Raw genomic sequence first — 19,181 nt, 5'->3', positions numbered from 1 at the left:
GCAGGACGCAGTCCCTAGCAAAAACAATCTGCGTTTTGTATGGTGATGTAGGCTAATATTCACAGTTGCTGCCATATCGTAGCCACTAGCCAGAATTCCTGAAAAAAGTTTTGCAATGGGGCAAAAAACAATCTGCGCTTTAACCACTCAATGATCATGCAAGTACCGAACAAGTACCTGTTCAACCTCTGGCCAGTAAAATGTCCTACGCAGCCCGAAACAGGGAACACTGAGCAGAAGCTACGTAAACAGGTGTGGACAGCAGCTACCGCTCATGCGCAGAAATCTCTGTATCAATAGTCACGGCAAATCGGGTTCCAGAATATCCGGAATCGCAGCCACTCCATAATAATTAATGATCCGATTTTGGGCGGAGTAAACCCTCTCGCTTCGCCTCTTCCTCTCTGCTGCTAGGACTATCTGTGACCAAATTCCGTCAAAAAAAACGACCACATAACTGGTTTGCACGGTCACCGCGAGCTATCTAGTCTTCGGCAATATGGCACTTTTTCATTTGATTGCAAGTTGGATCGGTTATTTGCTTATATGCCTGCTTGGTTTGATTTTGATCGCGTTTCTCATTTTTTGTCTTTACATAAAATATATTCATCTGAAATATGATCACATACCGGGACCACCAAGGGATAGGTGAGTCAGTATTATGTAACTTGAATAATATTTTAAAACGCTGTAGCTAAATATTAGTTTCAACTATATTGAGTGACAACATAATGCATCAGATTTGTTGATAAGGAACTAGGTGAAAGTTAACCTCAACAGCCGCTAGGGTCGCTGTTTCACCTGTCTTTTTCATTTTCACAAGGTGAAAGTATCTCTCATGTCATAACATCCTTATTTTTCAGTTATGGATTAAACCGTCTCTTGTTCTCCCCCAGTTTTATATTTGGACATTCCCCAACCATTCTGCGTGAGATGAGCAATGGTCGAGTTATCCACGACAAATTCCTGGAATGGTGAGTTGAACGCTGGAGCAGCAGTGGTCACACACAGACGCACACACATTGAATCAGGTGTTGTGAATCCTGGGACAATAAAGATCTATTGCATCTTTGACAGGTCTGAGACATATGGACCTGTGTACCGTATTAATGGGTTGCATGTTGTGATGCTGTGTGTCACCTGTCCTGATACCACCAAGGTAAACCTGGGAAATTACTATAATTATAATCTCTGATGGACAGACTATGTAAACATCTGACCAAATTAAGCAAGATTCTAGTTCTGGGTTAACTGAGATTAGTGTAATTCTAAATTTTAGCATCTTCATTTCTGAAATGAAAGTGCTGTAAAATAACCAATTTCCTCAATTCCCCCTTCAAACCAAACTGACACTTTGCTTTGTCTCCACAGGAAGTCCTGATGTCACCAAAGTACCCCAAAGACTCACTGGTCTACAAGCGTCTCTTCAACCTGTTTGGACAGAGGTGAGTCCTCAGTATTGTTTTATTAATGTTATCTAAATATACTTCCTACTACTACTTATTGTGTCAACGTTTTGGTCAGTACAAACTATTTCAATACAATCCCTCCTAATGCTGGTTATTGCATGCGTAGCCTACACAGCATATAGACATTCAAACAGGACAACTTGGTCACTGGTCAGTTGATTCAGTGTTAGGGTAAATACTCTGTTGTCCTTCTTCTCCATAGGTTTTTGGGAAGTGGCCTGGTCACAGCACAGAATCATGATGTGTGGTACAAACAGCGAAGAATAATGGACCCTGCCTTCAGCAGTCTGTAAGTCACTTATCCATTTCACATTATTTTTTGTATATATATATATATATATATATATATGTATTTTCTTACCTTGATTTCACTAGGCAAGTCAGTTAAGAACAAATTCTTATATACAATGACGGCCTACCAAAAGGCAAAAGGCCTCCTGCGCGAACCGGGGCTGGGATTAAAAATAAAAATAAAAATATAGGACAAAACACACCACAACAAGAGAGACACCACAACACTACATAAAGAGAGACCTAAGACAACAACATAGCATGGCAGCAACACATGACAACACAGCATGGTAGCAACACAACATAACAACATCATGGTAGCATCACATCATGGTAGCAACACAACATGGTAGCATCACATCATGGTAGCATCACATCATGGTAGCAACACAACATGGCAGCAACACAACATGGCAGCAGCACAAAACATGGTACAAACATTATTGGGCACAGACAACAGCACAAAGGGCAAGAAGGTAGAGACAACAATACATCACGCGAAGCAGCCACAACTGTCAGTAAGAGTGTCCATGATTGAGTCGTTGAATGAAGAGATGGAGATAAAACTGTCCAGTTTGAGTGTTTTTTGCAGCTCGTTCCAGTCGCTAGCTGCAGCGAACTGGAAAGAGGAGCGACCCAGGGATGTGTGTGCTTTGTGGACCTTTAACAGAATGTGACTGGCAGAACGGGTGTTGTATGTGGAGGATGAGGGCTGCAGTAGGTATCTCAGATAGGGGGGCGAACATCTAGTAAAGAACATCTGCCGCTCGAGAGCACCCTTACATGCCGATCTATAAATTACGTCTCCGTAATCTAGCATGGGTAGGATGGTCATCTGAATCAGGGTTAGTTTGGCAGCTGGGGTGAAAGAGGAGCGATTACGATAGAGGAAACCAAGCAGGGGCGGTGTGTTCAATAGGGCGATATGGGCGACGCACTGCCAAACGGGAAAAGGAAGGGATTTTTTTTCTAATCAATTATATCACGGCAACAGTAGTTATCAGTGTTGTAATGTCCAATCAGGCTAAAGTCGTGCTTCAAATGGCTCCCCCCCCTTTTGGGGCGATTTCAGTCAGGTTGAAAATCGCCCAGAAGTCTGTCATAGACTCCCATGTAAAATCTATTTTTTTCAAATTTCAGAGCTTTCAATACAATCTCTATGGGTGTCTGAGGGCTTGCACTTACGCGCTTTCGTCATACGTAACGTAACCATGAACGTAACTAAGAAAAGAGCGGATTGTGTCTTTGAAAGAAGTTCCTTTTTGTCGGCGAACAAATGAAGATAAATTGGCAACGAAACAATTAGGACCTCCCAGACCAAATTTAATAATTCAACAGGTTTCTACTAAAGGCGGAAAGTCCTACACCCGAGGATTTTCCAAAAATTGGTACGAACGAAAAAATAACATTGCCACTCAACTGGATGAGGGATACAGGCTAGCTGTCCGCCGCCACAACGATGAGGTTAGTGTTGATAATCACAAGTTTACTGGAGAACTGAGACCAAGTAGAGACTTTGGACAGGGTGGATATGGTATAATAAAGGCAGTTTATTCAGAGGTAAAGATATCTGGAATCGCGTGCACGGACCCGTTCGTCAAACTCTTAGGGAGCTATACATTAAGCCCCATTACTTACCATATCAGATAAGAGAAATTGCTGCAGCTACATATATTTTACATCCTGGCCCTACATAGTTCACTATTTGCATCACTTACCAAAATATTACATGTGGTCATATATGCTTGGAAAGTGGAGATGCCATAGAACGTCAAAAAAGTAAACATTGCTGGAGACACATTGCCGTTTTGGAGAAGACATCGCGTTTGCTAGCGAAGAGATTTGTTGTGGCAAATGAACTTGGGCTGGGAATTGCCAGGAACCTCACGATAAGATATATGCATTGCGAGTCTCATGATTCTATACGTATTGCGATTCGATACTGTGATTTTATTGCGCACCATATGTCTGTTGCAGAGGGATCGGAAAGCCATGAGAACGAGTTTTGATCAGTCATGGAAATAAAAGTGCTGAAAACAAATTGGCTCCCAATGTGAAAAGATTGAGAACAAGCTATGAAGGAACAATAATGGTGTTTTGGTGCAGGTACAGCCAACTAGCGCTAAAATATTGCGATATTGTCAATACAGTATATCGTAAAGTATCACTATGTAACTCGATTTCTTTCACCCCAATCCCTCAAATTAACGGTAAATAACTGAATTGTTTGCCCCACATTTAGCTAAGATGATTAGCTAGCCAGCTAAAATGTTTTATTTAGTTAGCAGTCGCATCTACAATAGTTTACTGTCAATAACATGTCTCCAAAAATGACGTGGTGTCTCCAATTGTGTTGACATTTTACAATTGCGATGCGCATCCATGAGTATCCACTTTCTGTAGCTCAGCTGGTAGAGCACGGCGCTTGTAACGCCAAGGTAGTGGGTTCGATCCCCGGGACCACCCATACACAAAAATGTATGCACGCATGACTGTAAGTCGCTTTGGATAAAAGCGTCTGCTAAATGGCATATTATTATTATTATTATTATTATCTGAAGAGAGCCCCGAAACATTGTGTGCAGACATTTTATGCAATAAATGAAGCAGGTTGAATCTAGTAGTTCTGATCTTCTGATTGGTCCTGATGAGTTGGGCGAGGTCCCCTCCAGGCTACTGTCACTGTTACATTGGCTCTGAGTCGGGTTCTCTGTCTTCAAATGTTCAGCCTAAGAGAGGGGATTTTTGTGTGTGTGTGTGTGTTTAACAGTGATGATGTGTGTGTGTGTGTGTGTGTGTGTGTGTGTGTTTAACAGTGATGATGTGTGTGTGTGTGTGTTTGTGTGTGTGTGTGTGTGTGTCCTCAGAGCAAGAACTCGTGAGTTGGAAGAACTGAGAGGCCTATGGCGTGGGTGTTGTCCTTGGCCACCTGCTGACAAGGCTGACAAGATAGGACCCTTTTGTCCATTGTTATTGGATAGGAACAGAACTTATAACCAGCTCCTGACCTAAATAGATCTTAGCACAACATTTTACTCAACATATCATATTCCATATTCACTATAACAAATATATTTACTACGACATTAGCAAGAACCGCCACATCCTCAGCCGGCTAATCCAGTGTGTGAAGTTTTGCGGAGTGTTTGAGTTAGCTTTGCGAGGCAAAGATGAAACTGAGGGCTCCACCAACCCTGGTAAGCCAACACTTTTGAGATCAGTCAATAAATGCTTCTGGTATTGACTTATATGCTGCCCCTGTCTTCATGTTGTTGCTGGACATATCTTTTTTAAAATGTGTGTAGGTCACCTAAATCATCAGAAAAATTGCCCCCCCTGAGAATTTTTTCAGGAGCCGCCACTGAAACCAAGTCTAGATTTAACCTTAGCCTGCAGCTTTGATATGTGCTGAGAGAAGGACAGTGAACTGTCTAGCCATACTCCCAAGTACTTGTATGAGGTGACTACCTCAAGCTCTAAACCCTCAGAGGTAGTAATCACACCGGTGGGGAGAGGGGCATTCTTCTTACCAAACCACATGACCTTTGTTTTGGAGGTGTTCAGAACAAGGTTAAGGATGTAATTATGTAATAATCGATTGATCAATCGACTCATTGATCACTCCATTGATCAAGCCTTCCAGCCATCCATCTGTTCATCCATCAAATCAAATCAAATTTGATTTGTCACATGCGCCGAATACAACAGGTGTAGACCTTACAGTGAAATGCTTACAAGCCCTTAACCAACAATGCAGTTTTAAGAAAGAATACCAAGAATCCATCCATCATTGCTGTGTATTGCTAGGTACCTGCGGGGTCAGATGGGTGCGTTCAACGAGAGGGCAGAGAACCTGATGGATAAACTGGCGGACATGGCTGACAACAACACAGCTGCCAACATGCACCACTTGTTCAACTGTGTGACATTGGATGTCATCACTAAGGTAACAGTCACGTCCTGTTCCCCTCAGATCACCACACTGCCCTTACACTTGATTCTTTCTGTTATAAAGCTACATTTGTTTCTATATATGACAGTAAAATAGTCATAACAGGCTGTGTTTTGCTTATGACAACTGATAACACACTCATTACCTAAGCTATATACAATTTAGTCTAAGCAAGCCAATGTGCTAGCTACAATTAGCATAACTAGAACCAGGAGTTTTACCTTATCATGTTGTAAGAAGTTGTCAATCCTCTGTTTTTATATAATCTGTAGGTGGCGTTTGGAGTGGAGCTGGATCTACTGAAGGAGAGTGACACTCCGTTCCCCAACGCCATAGAGATGTGTCTGAAGGGAATGGTCTACTATCTCAGAGACTCCACCTTCCAGGTAAATAGTTACATAAAGTATGTTAGTGATGCTTCTCAAGAACGATGGCTTTATTCATTTATCTATTTGAAATCCTACAGTTTCATGAGAACAAAATCCTATTTTATAAGAAACAAATACAGTTAAAACATTGACACTCATGAATAGTTATGTCTAATGCACCCTAGTCTCTTGTTGCCATCCTTCCGAGTAGGAAGCCTGTAAGATGTGGCTAAATGCACCATAATGCATTTTATAGCGTCAGTCCCTAGATGGGCTTTAAAGAAATGGTTGGATGTCATATTTCTAGCTCTACCCAAAGAACAAGAAGTTCATCAACGAGGTGAAGAAGTCTGTTCAGCTGCTGCGTTCGACAGGCAGACAGTGGATCAACCAGAGGAAAATGGCCGTCCAAAATGGCGAGGACGTTCCAAAAGACATCCTCACACAGATCCTCAAGACGGCTGGCAAAGGCATGTTGTAGTAGCCTGATCCCAGTTCTGTTTGTTCTGTCTTGCCAACTCCTGCCACTGTTCATGACAAGACCTTTTACCTGTGGCTCTGCATGTGAAATTGTGAGACAAGTGCTTGCCAAAACAGTCCTGTTATTGATGAGGTTCAGTAGCACTATTGTCTCAATGCTGTAAACTGATATATATCCATCATTTCAGAGGAAAACATAGCAAACGATGATGAGGAGGTTATGCTGGACAACTTTGTGACGTTCTTCATTGCGGGTACGTCTCCCTGAAACAAGTGCTATTCTTCATTTTTTATGAATCCATCTTATTAATATAGTTTTTCCCACACAATTGAAGTTTGAAGAAACAACAGTGACAGTACTTTTGTTGTTTTAATCATAACAGGGCAAGAGACAACAGCCAATCAACTAGCTTTTGCCGTCATGGAACTGGGAAGGCTGCCAGAGATATTGACAAAGTAGGACTTGTTTTCATAATTTCTATTTTGGTTATTGATCATTTCTGTAATAAAAACAGGTTGGTTGAGTTTGTGAGTGTCTCTGACCTCTCCAGGGTGAAGCAGGAAGTGGATGATGTCATCGGGATGAAACAGGAAATCAGCTTTGACGACCTGGGGAAAATGACCTACCTGTCTCAGGTAAATGACCTACCTGTCCCAGGTCTGTTTGTGCTGTCTTGTCATTGATGTGACAGTGACAGCAATGGAGCTACAAACCAGATCCAGGATTTAGAATAGGAACTGACATCTATAAACAGAAACCATGTTGTACGTTATACGATGTTGTACGATGGCTGATAGAATGGCGCCGGAGGAGATGGCTGCCGTTTTACGGGCTCCTAACCACTTGTGGTATTTTGTGAGTTTTTTTGCGTTGTTTGTAACTTATTTTGTACATAATGTTTCTGTAAGCTATAAAAACAAAGAGTCGCACACTCTGCCAGCGTCTCTTATGACCGAAAAGAGCTTCTGGATATCAGAACAGCGCTTACTCACCTCGAACTGGACAAAGATTTTTTCTTTAACGAGTCTGATGTGAAGGACCAGGCCCAAATCGCCATCATTCACATGAAGAAGAGACGCCGATACAGGGGACGCAGGTCCGGGTGCCTTGTGAGAATTCGTCGGTGAGTGGGTAACCCGTCGTATTGGCCAACGTGCAATCATTGGAGAATAAACTCCAACGGGACCGCACTCAATGAGCTGTATAAGGCCATAAGCAAACAAGAAAATGCTCATCCAGAGGCGGCGCTCCTAGTGGCCGGGGACTTTAATGCAGGGAAACTTACCTAATTTCTACCAGCATGTCACATGTGCAACCAAATAAATAGATAACTCTAGACCACCTTTACTCCACACACAGAGATGCATACAAAGCTCTCCCTCACCCTCCATTTGACAAATCTGAACATAATTCTATCCTCCTGATTCCTGTTTACAAGCAAAAACTAAAGCAGGAAGTACCAGTGATTCGCTCAATACGGAAGTGGTCAGACGACGCAGATACTAAGCTACATTACTGTTTTTCTAGCACAGACTGGAATATGTTCCGGAATTCATCCGATGGCATTGACGAGTATACCACATCAGTCACCGGCTTCATCAATAAGTGCATCGATGACGTCGTCCCCACAGTGACCTTACGTACATACCCCAACATGAAGCCATGGATTACAGGCAACATCCGCACTGAGTTAAAGGGTAGAGCTGCCGCTTTCAAGGAGCTGAACTCTAACCTTGACGCTTATAAGAAATCCCTTTATGCCCTCCAACAAACAATCAAACAGGCAAAGCGTCAATACAGGACTAAGATTGAATCCTACTACACTGGCTCCGACACTCGTCGAATGTGGCAGGGCCTGCAAACTATTACGGACTACAAAGGGAAGCCCATCCATGAGCTGCCCAGTGACACAAGCCTACCAGACAAGCTAAATTACTTAATAATAATAATAATATGCCATTTAGCAGACGCTTTTATCCAAAGCGACTTACAGTCATGCGTGCATACATTTTTGTGTATGGGTGGTCCCGGGGATCGAACCCACTACCTTGGCGTTACAAGCGCCGTGCTATACCAGCTGAGCTACAGAGTTCTATGTGCGCTTCGAGGCAAGCAACACTGAAGCATGCATGAGATCACCAGCTGTTTTGTGTGATCATGCTCTCCGTAGCTGATGTGAGTAAGACCTTTAAATAGGTCAACATTCACAAGGCTGCAGGGCCAGACGGATTACCAGGACTCGTACTCAGAGCATGCTCTGATCAACTGGCAAGTGTCTTCACTGACATTTTCAACCTGTCCCTGACCGAGTGTGTAATACCTACATGTTTCAAACAGACCACCATAGTCTCTGTGCCCAAAAACACCAAGGTAACCTGCCTAAATAACTATCGACCCGTAGCACTCACGTCTGTAGCCATGAAGTTCTTTGAAAGGCTGGTCTTGGCTCACATCAACACCATCATCCCAGAAACCCTAGACCCACTCCAAATTGCATACCACCCCAACAGATCGACAGATGACGCAATCTCTATTGCACTCCCCACATACTGGCCTTTCACACCTGGACAAAAGGAAAACCTACGTGAAAATTCTGTTCATTGACTACAGCTCAGCGTTCAACACCATAGTGCCCTCAAAGCTCATCACTAAGCTAAGGACCCTGGGACTAAACATCTCCCTCTGCAACTGCATCCTGGACTTCCTGATGGGCCGCCCCCAGTTGGTAAGGGTAGGCAACAACACATCTGCCACGCTGATCCTCAACACGGGTGCCCCTCAGTGTGCTTAGTCCCCTCCTGTACTAATATTTTCTCAACTGTTATTTTTCTTGAAACTGCATTGTTGGTTAAGGGCTTGAATGTAAGCATTTCACAGTAAGGTCTACACCTGTTGTATTCGGCGCATTTGACAGATAAAATTAGATTTGATACTAATTACTAGTATGCTATTTTATACAATGCTATACTTGTACTATATTAACAGCAGTTGTGTGACCAACTGGATGTTATCCCGGTTCGTCTGCATGCTGCAAGACTGTATTAGCCGGCTGAGCTAAAGCCTAGGCATTGCATCCCATTATCAACATTGTTTCCACTTCATTTCAACCCAAAAAATAAATGTGATGACTTGGAAAACTGATTGGATTTGCAAAAAGTCATCAATGTAAGGGCATTCTTTTAACCAAAATCCAATGACATGGTGACAATGTTTGTTGATTTCAAGTTGAATTCACGTTGACAACTCAATCAAATGTAAATCGAAACTAGACGTTGAATTGACGTCTGTTCCCAGTGGGATTTAGCTAAGGGAGCTAACGTAAGTGTTCAAGTCTCAGGTCAGGTAACTCTTCACATGGTTAATCAGCATGTTGTGTTTGATTAATATAATCTCCCCCGTCAGGTTTTGAAGGAGACTCTAAGGTTGTACCCTACAGCACCAGGCACTTCTCGTTTCATCCCCAACGACATCGTCATCAACGGCATCCCCGTCCCAGCAGGAGTCTCATGCTTCGTGAGTAGTCACCTCAAAATCAATGTGGATGAGTGTTGTTGTATGTTAAAGGGATACATGCTAGCAGATACCCATAGACTTCGTCATTGCGCTAATGCTAGTTAGCATTTGCTCGCAAAACTCCCTCTAACTTCCTTCATACTGGACACAGACACATAAAATGGTATCCACAAGTTCATCTGACTCTTGGGAAGTAGATTAAAATCCCAAAGTATCCCTTTAATATCTCTAAGTTTAGTTATGGTGTTAACATGTGATACACTGTGGTACCTCAATACAGTAAAGTAAGTATCCTTGTCCAAGCCAGTATGGTTCATACCTCAATGTACTCTTAATTATTTAAGAATTCTTCTATAATTTACTTTTTTCCTGTTACACTGTAAAAATAGAAAGTCTCAAAACACCATGATACTGTAATGAAACCATGAAAAGTAGTGCACCTAAGCTGAGCGCTGGGTGTTTGAATGTAAACCCAATGTTAAGTGTTTTAATACACAGACTGTGTTTTAAAACAGACATGTTGGAACTCTGAAACACCCAAAGTGGTTCTTCAACCTGAATATTGATGTTTTTAAGAGAGTGTTGTGAAAACACTTTTTGGGGTTTCAGTGAATGTAAAACGCAGCATCAATACACAAAAACTGTGTTTCTCATACAATCAATGGTTTAGAAATGCAAATGTTTATAGCCTAAATATTAATTGATGATAAGAACCATGGGGCGGCGCACAATTGGCCCAGCGTCGTCCAGGGTAGGGGAGGGAATGGCCGGCAGGGATGTAGCTCAGTTGGTAGAGCATGGCGTTTGCAACGCCAGGGTTGTGGGTTCGATTCCCACGGGGGGCCAGTATGAAAAAATAAAAATAATAATGTATGCTCTGGATAAGAGCGTCTGCTAAATGACTAAAATGTAAATGTGTAAGGGGCTATGGAGAATATTTTTGGTGGAATTCCACCAGATTTTAAAAAAATGCTTTATTTTGACAGATTAGAAACAGGAGGGGCAGTGAGATGGTACATTTAGTTGAAATTTGACCCACTCAACCACGCAGCCACACTAAGAAATAATTCTGGGGTGAATTAAAATCAACATTAAAAAAATCAACAAACATATACTTCATAAAAATGAATGTAAGTCGTGCAGAGCCCCTGGTCTAGCAGTAACACACCAGGCTTAGACAGGTCACCCCTTGCCCACCAAAGACCGGGGTTAAATTCCCCTCTCCCACCTATCTGTATCCACTCTGTCATTTCATAACTGTGTCAATAATGTGTCAAAATAACCCAAAAATAAATATTTTTTCAATGATTTGTCATTTCATTTTAGCAAAATAATGTAAATCCAACTTTTAATATGTTGCTCAAAATGTAAGTATCTTTCATGAGGATAACCAAGAGAGAGACAATAGTGATTGAAGTCTTTGGTTTTAATCTCCTTGCATTTCCTATCTTGACGCGTGACTCTGTTTTTAAAGGATTGTGGGTAATTCAAAGTTTTTAGAATATGATTCTTTCACACAATGTTGTATGCATGTTTTGAAGAAAGAAAACTATATTTCTATATTGGTATTAAGCTTGTTGTACCATGTGGTGTAATGTATCATGATGAACGGATATCAAAACCATGAGGCAATTTGACATTCAATGAGGACAGCAGCCATTCCCACATTCTTGTTTTTCAGTTGAAGAGGCCAGTGCAGAGTCCTCAGTTCTTGCAGTTCAACTTCCAGTTACTGCTGGTGGTTTGAACGCTGTGCTTGACAATGCCTGCCAAAATGGTATACAGTATAATGGCAAATGATCAAATACATAACACAATGTTAAACATTAAGACACCAGACAAAGGGATCTAATTCTGCAATAGACAGGACTCGAAACACCAAAATAGTGTTTTCAACCTTTTCTGTTAATGCTCCCAGTCCTTGGCAAGGTGTTGCACAATATTTGATTTAGTGATGTTACATCAAACCATGTAATGTTTCAAAACATCTCAGGGTGATGTGTTTCAATACTCCAGCAAAGTTAAGGTTTCATCTCCTTCAAGTTGGTGGCAGCTCAGTTTGGTGTTACAAAGCACTTCATTTTAACAGTGTAGTCAACACCTCATTAACTATTTTGGGTTTGGAATTGTATTTTTATTTTATTTCCTGAACTGTCTTACATCTTTTATGTTTGCCCCTATCTTGTCTGTTTACAGTTCAGTTCATATGTCTGTGGAAGGTTGGATAAGTTCTTTGAGGACCCGCTGAAGTTTGACCCAGAGAGGTTCCATCCAGACGCTGCCAAGTAAGTCACCCGATACATTTTTATTGTTTTATTTTTTCTTTACAACATTTTAATTGATTAAAGCAGAACTTCTCTCGTTGAAAACGGCATACAGTGCATTCGTGAAGTATTCAGACCCCTTCACTTTTCCCACATTTTTAAAAACGTTACAGCCTTATTCTTAAATGGATTAAAAAACCAATTTTCCTCATCAATCTACACACAATATCCCATAATGACAAAGAGAAAACACGTTTTTAGAAATGTTTGCAAATGTATTACAAATATATAAACAGAAATACCTTTATTTACATAAGTATTCAGACCCTTTGCTTTGAGACTCAAAATTGAGCTCAGGTGCATCCTGTTTGCATTGATCATCCTTGAGCTGTTTCTACAACTTGATTGGAGTCCACTTGTGGTAAATTCAATTGATTGGACATGATTTGGAAAGGCACACACCTGTCTATATAAGGTCCCACAGTTGACAGTAGATGTCAGAGCAAAAACCAGGCCATGAGGTCGAAGGAATTGTCCGTAGAGCTCTGAGACAGGATTTTGTCGATGCACAGTTCTGGGGAAGGGTACCAAAAAATGTCTGCAGCATTGAAGGTCACCAAGAACTCAGTGTCCTCCATCATTCTTAAATGGAAGAAGTTTGGAACCACCAAGACTCTTCCTAGAGCTGACCACCCCGCCAAACTGAGCAATCGGGGGAGAAGGGCCTTGGTCAGGGAGTTGACCAAGAACCCGATGGTCACTCTGACAGAACTCCAGAGTTCCTCTGTGGAGATGGGAGACACTTCCAGAAGGACAACCATCTCTGCAGCACTCCACCAATCAGTCCTTTATGGTGTTGTAGCCAGGCGGATGCCACTCCTCAGTAAAAGGCACATGACAGCCCACTTGGAGTTTGCCAGAAGGCACCTAAAGGACTCTCAGACCATGAGAAACAAGTTTCTCTGGTCTGATGAAACCAAGGTTGAACACCTTTGCCTGAATGTCAAGCGTCACATCTGGAGGAAACCAGGCACCATCCCTCAGCTGAAGCATGATGGTGGCAGCATCATGCTGTGGGGATGTGTTTCAGCGGCAAGGACTGGGAGACTAGTCAGGATCGAGGGAAAGATGAACGGAGCAAAGTACAGAGAGATCCTTGATGAAAACCTGCTCCAGAGCGCTCAGGACCTCAGACTGGGGCGAAGGTTCACCTTCCAACAGGACAATGACCCTAAGCACACAGCCAAGACAACGCAGGAGTGGCTTCGGGACAAGTCTCTGAATGTCCTTGTGTGGCCCAGCCAGAGCCCGGACTTGAACCCGATCTCTGGAGAGACCTGAAAATAGCTGTGCAGCGACGCTCCCCATCCAACCTGACAGAGCTTGAGAGGATCTGCGGAGAAACTCTCCAAATACAGATGTGCCAAGCTTGTAGCGTCATACTCAAGAAGACTCAAGGCTGTAATCACTGCCAAAGGTGCTTAAACAAAGTACTGAGTCTGAATACATATGTAAATGTGATATTTCCGTTTTTTATTTGTAATAAATTAGCAAAAATTTCTAAAAACCTGGTTTTACTTTCTCATTATTGTCAGTATTGTGTGTAGATTGATGAGAGAAAAAAACAATTTAATCCATTTTAGAATAAGGCTGTAACGTAGCAATATGTGGAAAAAGTGAAGGGGTCTGAATACTTTCCAAATGCACTGTATGTGACATCGATATTAGTCAGAAACATTTATTCCATTGACAAAATTGACTAAAAAGTGCAAGTAGGTTAACCTTTTACTGCAGTGGGCTAAATCAGGGTCACACAGAATTATTCTTGGTAGTCTTAAACAAATCTACTTTGAAACAAAAGCATACACCTCACACACATGGTTATGGGCTTATAAAAAAGAAGACACCTGTATCATGTCAGATATAGAGTTGAAATGTATTCAATTTTAAGTTTATATCCCAATATTACACTTTATATAAACTCAACAAAAAAAGAAACGTCCTCTCACTGTCAACTGCGTTTAATTTCAGCAAACTTAACATGTGTAAATATTTGTATGAACATAACAAGATTCAACAACTGAGACATAAACTGAAAAAGTTCCACAGACATGTGACTAACAGAAATTGAATAATGTGTCCCTGAACAAAGGGGGGTCAAAATCAAAAGTAACAGTCAGTATCTGGTGTGGCCACCAGCTGCATTAAGTACTGCAGTGCATCTCCTCCTCATGTTCTGCACCAGATTTGCCAGTCCTTGCTGTGAGATGTTACCCCACTCTTCCACCAAGGCACCTGCAAGTTCCCGGACATTTCTGTGGGGAATGGCCCTAGCCCTCACCCTCCGATCCAACAGGTCCCAGACGTGCTCAATGGGATTGAGATGCAGGCTCTTTGCTGGCCATGGCAGAACACTGACGTTCCTGTCTTGCAGGAAATCACGCACAGAACAAGCAGTATGGCTGGTGGCATTGTCATGCTGGAGGGTCATGTCAGGATGAGCCTGCAGGAAGGGTACCACATGACGGAGGAGGATGTCTTCCCTGTATTGCACAGCGTTGAGATTGCCTACAATGACAACAAGCTCAGTCCGATGATGCTGTGACGCACCGCCCCAGACCATGACGGACCCTCCACCTCCAAATCGATCCCGCTCCAGAGTACAGGCCTTGGTGTAACGCTCATTCCTTCGACGATAAACGCGAATCCAATCATCACCGCGACTCGTCAGTGAAGAGCACTTTTTGCCAGTCTTGTCTGGTCCAGTGACGGTGGGTTTGTGCCTATAGGCGACGTTGTTTCCGGTGATGTCTGGTGAGGACCTGCCTTACAACAGGCCTACAAGCCCTCAGTCCAACCTCTCTCAGCATATTGCGGACAGTCTTAGCACTGATGGAGGGATTGTGCGTTCCTGGTGTAACTCGGGCAGTTGATGTTGCCATCCTGTACCTGTCCCGCAGGTGTGATGTTCGGATGTACCGATCCTGTGCAGGTGTTGTTACACGTGGTCTGCCACAGCGAGGACGATCAGCTGTCCATCCTGTCTCCCTGTAGCGCTGTCTTAGGCATCTCACAGTACGGACATTGCAATTTATTGCCCTGGCCACATCTGCAGTCCTCATGCCTCCTTGCAGCATGCCTAAGGCACGTTCACGCAGATGAGCAGGGACCCTGAGCATCTTTCTTTTGGTGTTTTTCAGAGTCAGTAGAAAGGCCTCTTTAGTGTCCTAAGTTTTCATAACTGTGACCTTAATTGCCTACCGTCTGTAAGCTGTTAGTGTCTTAACGACCGTTCCACAGGTGCATGTTCATTAATTGTTTATGGTTCATTGAACAAGCATGGGAAACAGTGTCTAAACCCTTTACAATGAAGATCTGTGAAGTTATTTGGATTTTTACAAATTATCTTTGAAAGACAGGGTCCTGAAAAAGGGACATTTCTTTTTTTCTGAGTTTACATCACAGAAGACTGAAACATAACAAAACATAGAAACACAAGATTTTCATTAAAGAAGTATATATATATTAATTATGAAATTATGAGAAATATTAATAATATTCCACCCATGAGGCCAAAGAGGGCACTTTTGAACATTGATTGCAGGAAAGGGCTACCTTTGGTCATAAAGTCAGAGTTCGTCATGACTTACATGGGGGTTGGGTTTTGATTTCGACAGTGCCCACTTTCCCACTAACACAGGATAAAACGCTGTGGTGATTGGCTCTATCCGATGGTACGGCAGAACACACACACAGTGAGACAGACCTGCCCAGCAGCGCAGCGGATCGGACTTTGTTTACATAAGACAACATGTCGCGCATTTCTTACTTGAGAAATACTGCACTAAACACCTTGGCTAGATGTAAAATTGCGTGACTAAAACCTTGTCGACAAAAACCACGATTAATTACAGATTTCTTGAGTTAACTTGGATTCAATCTGACTATTTTGAGGAAGTGATACTGGCTTTGTTCCTATGGTGTCTTATGGGGGACAAACATCAGTAACTGCCACATCGATCCATCTCGTTTTTCTTAATGAGCAACAGATGCGTAAATAACAGACATGTTGTGTTTGTTTCTGTCCTGAAGGCCCTATTACTGCTACTACCCCTTCGCCCTGGGACCACGCTCATGTCTGGGACAGAGCTTCGCACAGGTGAGCAGACTATCCATAGAAAATACATTGAAACAACTTGATTTGGGAGTGCTCTGTGCTGGTCCTATCATCCATCCTAGTTAGATTACTCCTGGACTACTGCCGCCAATATATACTTTTTAATAGTTGAGAACACCATATTTGTCATCCTTTAAAGAGATCTGTTGTTCACAGATGGAGGCGAAGGTAGTGATGGCCAAGCTGCTCCAGAGGTTTGACTTCAGCCTGCTGCCTGGCCAGTCCTTTGACATCCTGGACACTGGGACTTTGAGACCAAAGAGTGGAGTGGTGTGTAACATCAAACACCGAGGACAGACACCCGCAGCCTGACCTGACTGGGACCTGAACATGACTAGCACTTCTCTATAACTTACTTGTCTTATTCCTTATAGTTCCTAGTGGGGCAAATGGCCTCTGCCTTATAAAATATCTAGCTATTTCTAATGAAAATTGATTTTTAGATTATTTTTTTATTTTTTTCTTGTTTCAGGTCAACATCATAAACAAATTGTACCTGTGTTCATACATTTGTATTTTCAAAATGAAACAAGGAAACAGAAAACAATCAAACACCAAAACAAAACAATGACAGTAATCCAAAACTCACCAAAACAATAAGAATTCACTTTCAGTTCTCTTAAAATAGATTTTGAACAGTTGTTTATTTTTTTTAATCAATGGTGAAATAATATCTTAAATATAAGGGTTCTATTTGATGAAGAGTGACTAGGACAGACCTGACATAGGAGTGTTTGTATTTGTACCGACTCCTTGTTGTTTAATACACTCTTATCATGTTGTTAGTATGCAGTATACAATTTATCACATTATATAAAGAGCTTTATAAAGTATATATTAACTTATTTGATGAATTTCCTAACCAACATTACCACAGTGCCTCTGTTGGAGAGCATTTACTATATATACTAGGCTTGGAGGGAAGCAAAAGTCATTCCGCTACCTAAGAATAGTACTGGCTCAAATAGCCAACCAATCAGCCTGTTACCAACCCTTAGTAAACTTTTGGAAAAAATGGATTGACCAGATACAATGCTATTTTACAGTAAACAAATTAACAAACTTTCAGCATGCTTATAGGGAAGGACATTCAACAAGCACAGCACTTACACAAATGACTGATGATTGGCTTAGAGAAATTTATGATATTGTGGGGGCTGTTTTGTTAGACTTCAGTGTGGCTTTTGACATTATTGATCATAGTCTGCTGCTGGAAAAACGTATGTGTTATGGCTTTACTCCACCTGCTATATTGTGGATACAGAGTTACCTGTCTAACAGAACACAGAGGGTGTTCTTTAATGGAAGCCTCTCCAACAAAATCCAGGTAGAATCAGGAATTCCCCAGGGCAGCTGTCTAGGCCCATTACTTTTTTCAGTCTTTACTAATGACATGCCACTGGCTTTGAGTAAAGCCAGAGTGTCTATGTATGTGGATGACTCAACTCTATACATGTCAGTTACAACAGCAACTGAAGTGACTGCAACACTTAAAGACTTTCTTCAAGGTCCATAACCCCCCCCCCCTACTTCCCAGTCCCTTCCGTACTGGCGTTGTAATCCTATTGAGCTGTTCCCGGACCAGTGGCCACCATTTTGAGAGCAGTACCTTCCCAGGGGACGAGCTGGGTGGCAAGGAATAAGTTAGTCCTAAATATTTCTAAAACTAAAAGCATTGTATTTTTAGGACAAATCCTTTACTAAACCCTAAACCTCAACTAAATGTTGAAATAAATTATGTGGAAATTGAGCAAGTTGAGGTGACTAAACTGCTTGGAGTAACCCTGGATTGTAAACTGTATAATATGCCATTTAGCAGACGCTTTTATCCAAAGCGACTTACAGTCATGCGTGCATACATTATTTATTTTTTATATATGGGTGGTCCCGGGGATCGAACCCACTACCCTGGTGTTACAAGCGCCGTGCTCTACCAGCTGAGCTACAGAGGACCACATGCATACGCACACACGATAACATACGCACTATACACACACGTACACATGGATTTTGTATTGTAGATATGTCGTAGTGGTGGAGTAGGGGCCTGAGGGCACACAGTGTGTTGTGAAATCTGTGAATGTATTGTAATGTTTTTAAAATTGTATGAACTGCCTTAATTTTGCTGAACCCTAGGAAGAGTAGCTGCTGCCTTGGCAGCAGCTAATGGGGATCCATAATAAATACAAATACAAAAATGTAATGTGTTTTCATCACCTCAGAACACACAACGTTGATGTTATGAATTTAGATTTTATTTTTGTGATTCATAAAGAATGAGAAATGTATAGTGAAAAGTTAAGATTGAGAATTAAATGTATGAAAATAAATGCAATGTTAACTTTGCCAGGAAAATAGAATGATCTGGAAAAACGAGAATGCTGCTGATAGTGAGATTCATGTAATTTTGTAGGGAGAGGCTATAGTCAAGTTGGGCCCCGTGTAGCTCAGTTGGTAGAGCATGGCGCTTGCAACGCCAGGGTTGTGGGTTCAATTCCCACGGGGGGCCAGTATGAAAAAACAAAAACAAAAAACATGTATGCACTCACTAACTGTAAGTCGCTCTGGATAAGAGCGTCTACTAAAATGTAAATGTGTTTGCTTAACTGGAGAAATGGTTTACAATAGGCACAGCCTGGTCTCACAGACTAGACATAACATAGTAA

At 41.9% G+C, this 19,181-nt stretch overlaps 1 protein-coding gene across 1 annotated transcript; it reads left to right on the top strand.

Moving 5' to 3' along the window:
* The first annotated feature begins 370 nt into the window (after positions 1-370).
* On the top strand, positions 371-17,300 carry LOC311108252 (cholesterol 24-hydroxylase-like). Its single transcript, XM_084150873.1, has 15 exons — positions 371-648; positions 897-974; positions 1,078-1,159; positions 1,372-1,445; positions 1,672-1,758; positions 5,568-5,706; positions 5,985-6,098; positions 6,388-6,550; positions 6,749-6,814; positions 6,944-7,016; positions 7,112-7,196; positions 9,964-10,074; positions 12,271-12,359; positions 16,431-16,497; positions 16,672-17,300. The coding sequence occupies exons 1-15, from the start codon at positions 500-502 to the stop codon at positions 16,825-16,827; spliced, it is 1,533 nt and encodes a 510-aa protein (XP_084006999.1). The 5' UTR covers positions 371-499; the 3' UTR covers positions 16,828-17,300.
* The last annotated feature ends 1,881 nt before the right edge of the window (positions 17,301-19,181 follow it).

The sequence above is a fragment of the Coregonus lavaretus genome (genome assembly GCF_964263955.1).
Source record: "Coregonus lavaretus genome assembly, chromosome: 33".
NCBI lineage: Eukaryota > Metazoa > Chordata > Actinopteri > Salmoniformes > Salmonidae > Coregonus > Coregonus lavaretus.
The sequence above is the reverse complement of the archived record's forward strand: the minus strand, read 5'-3'. Positions and strand labels throughout refer to the sequence as shown.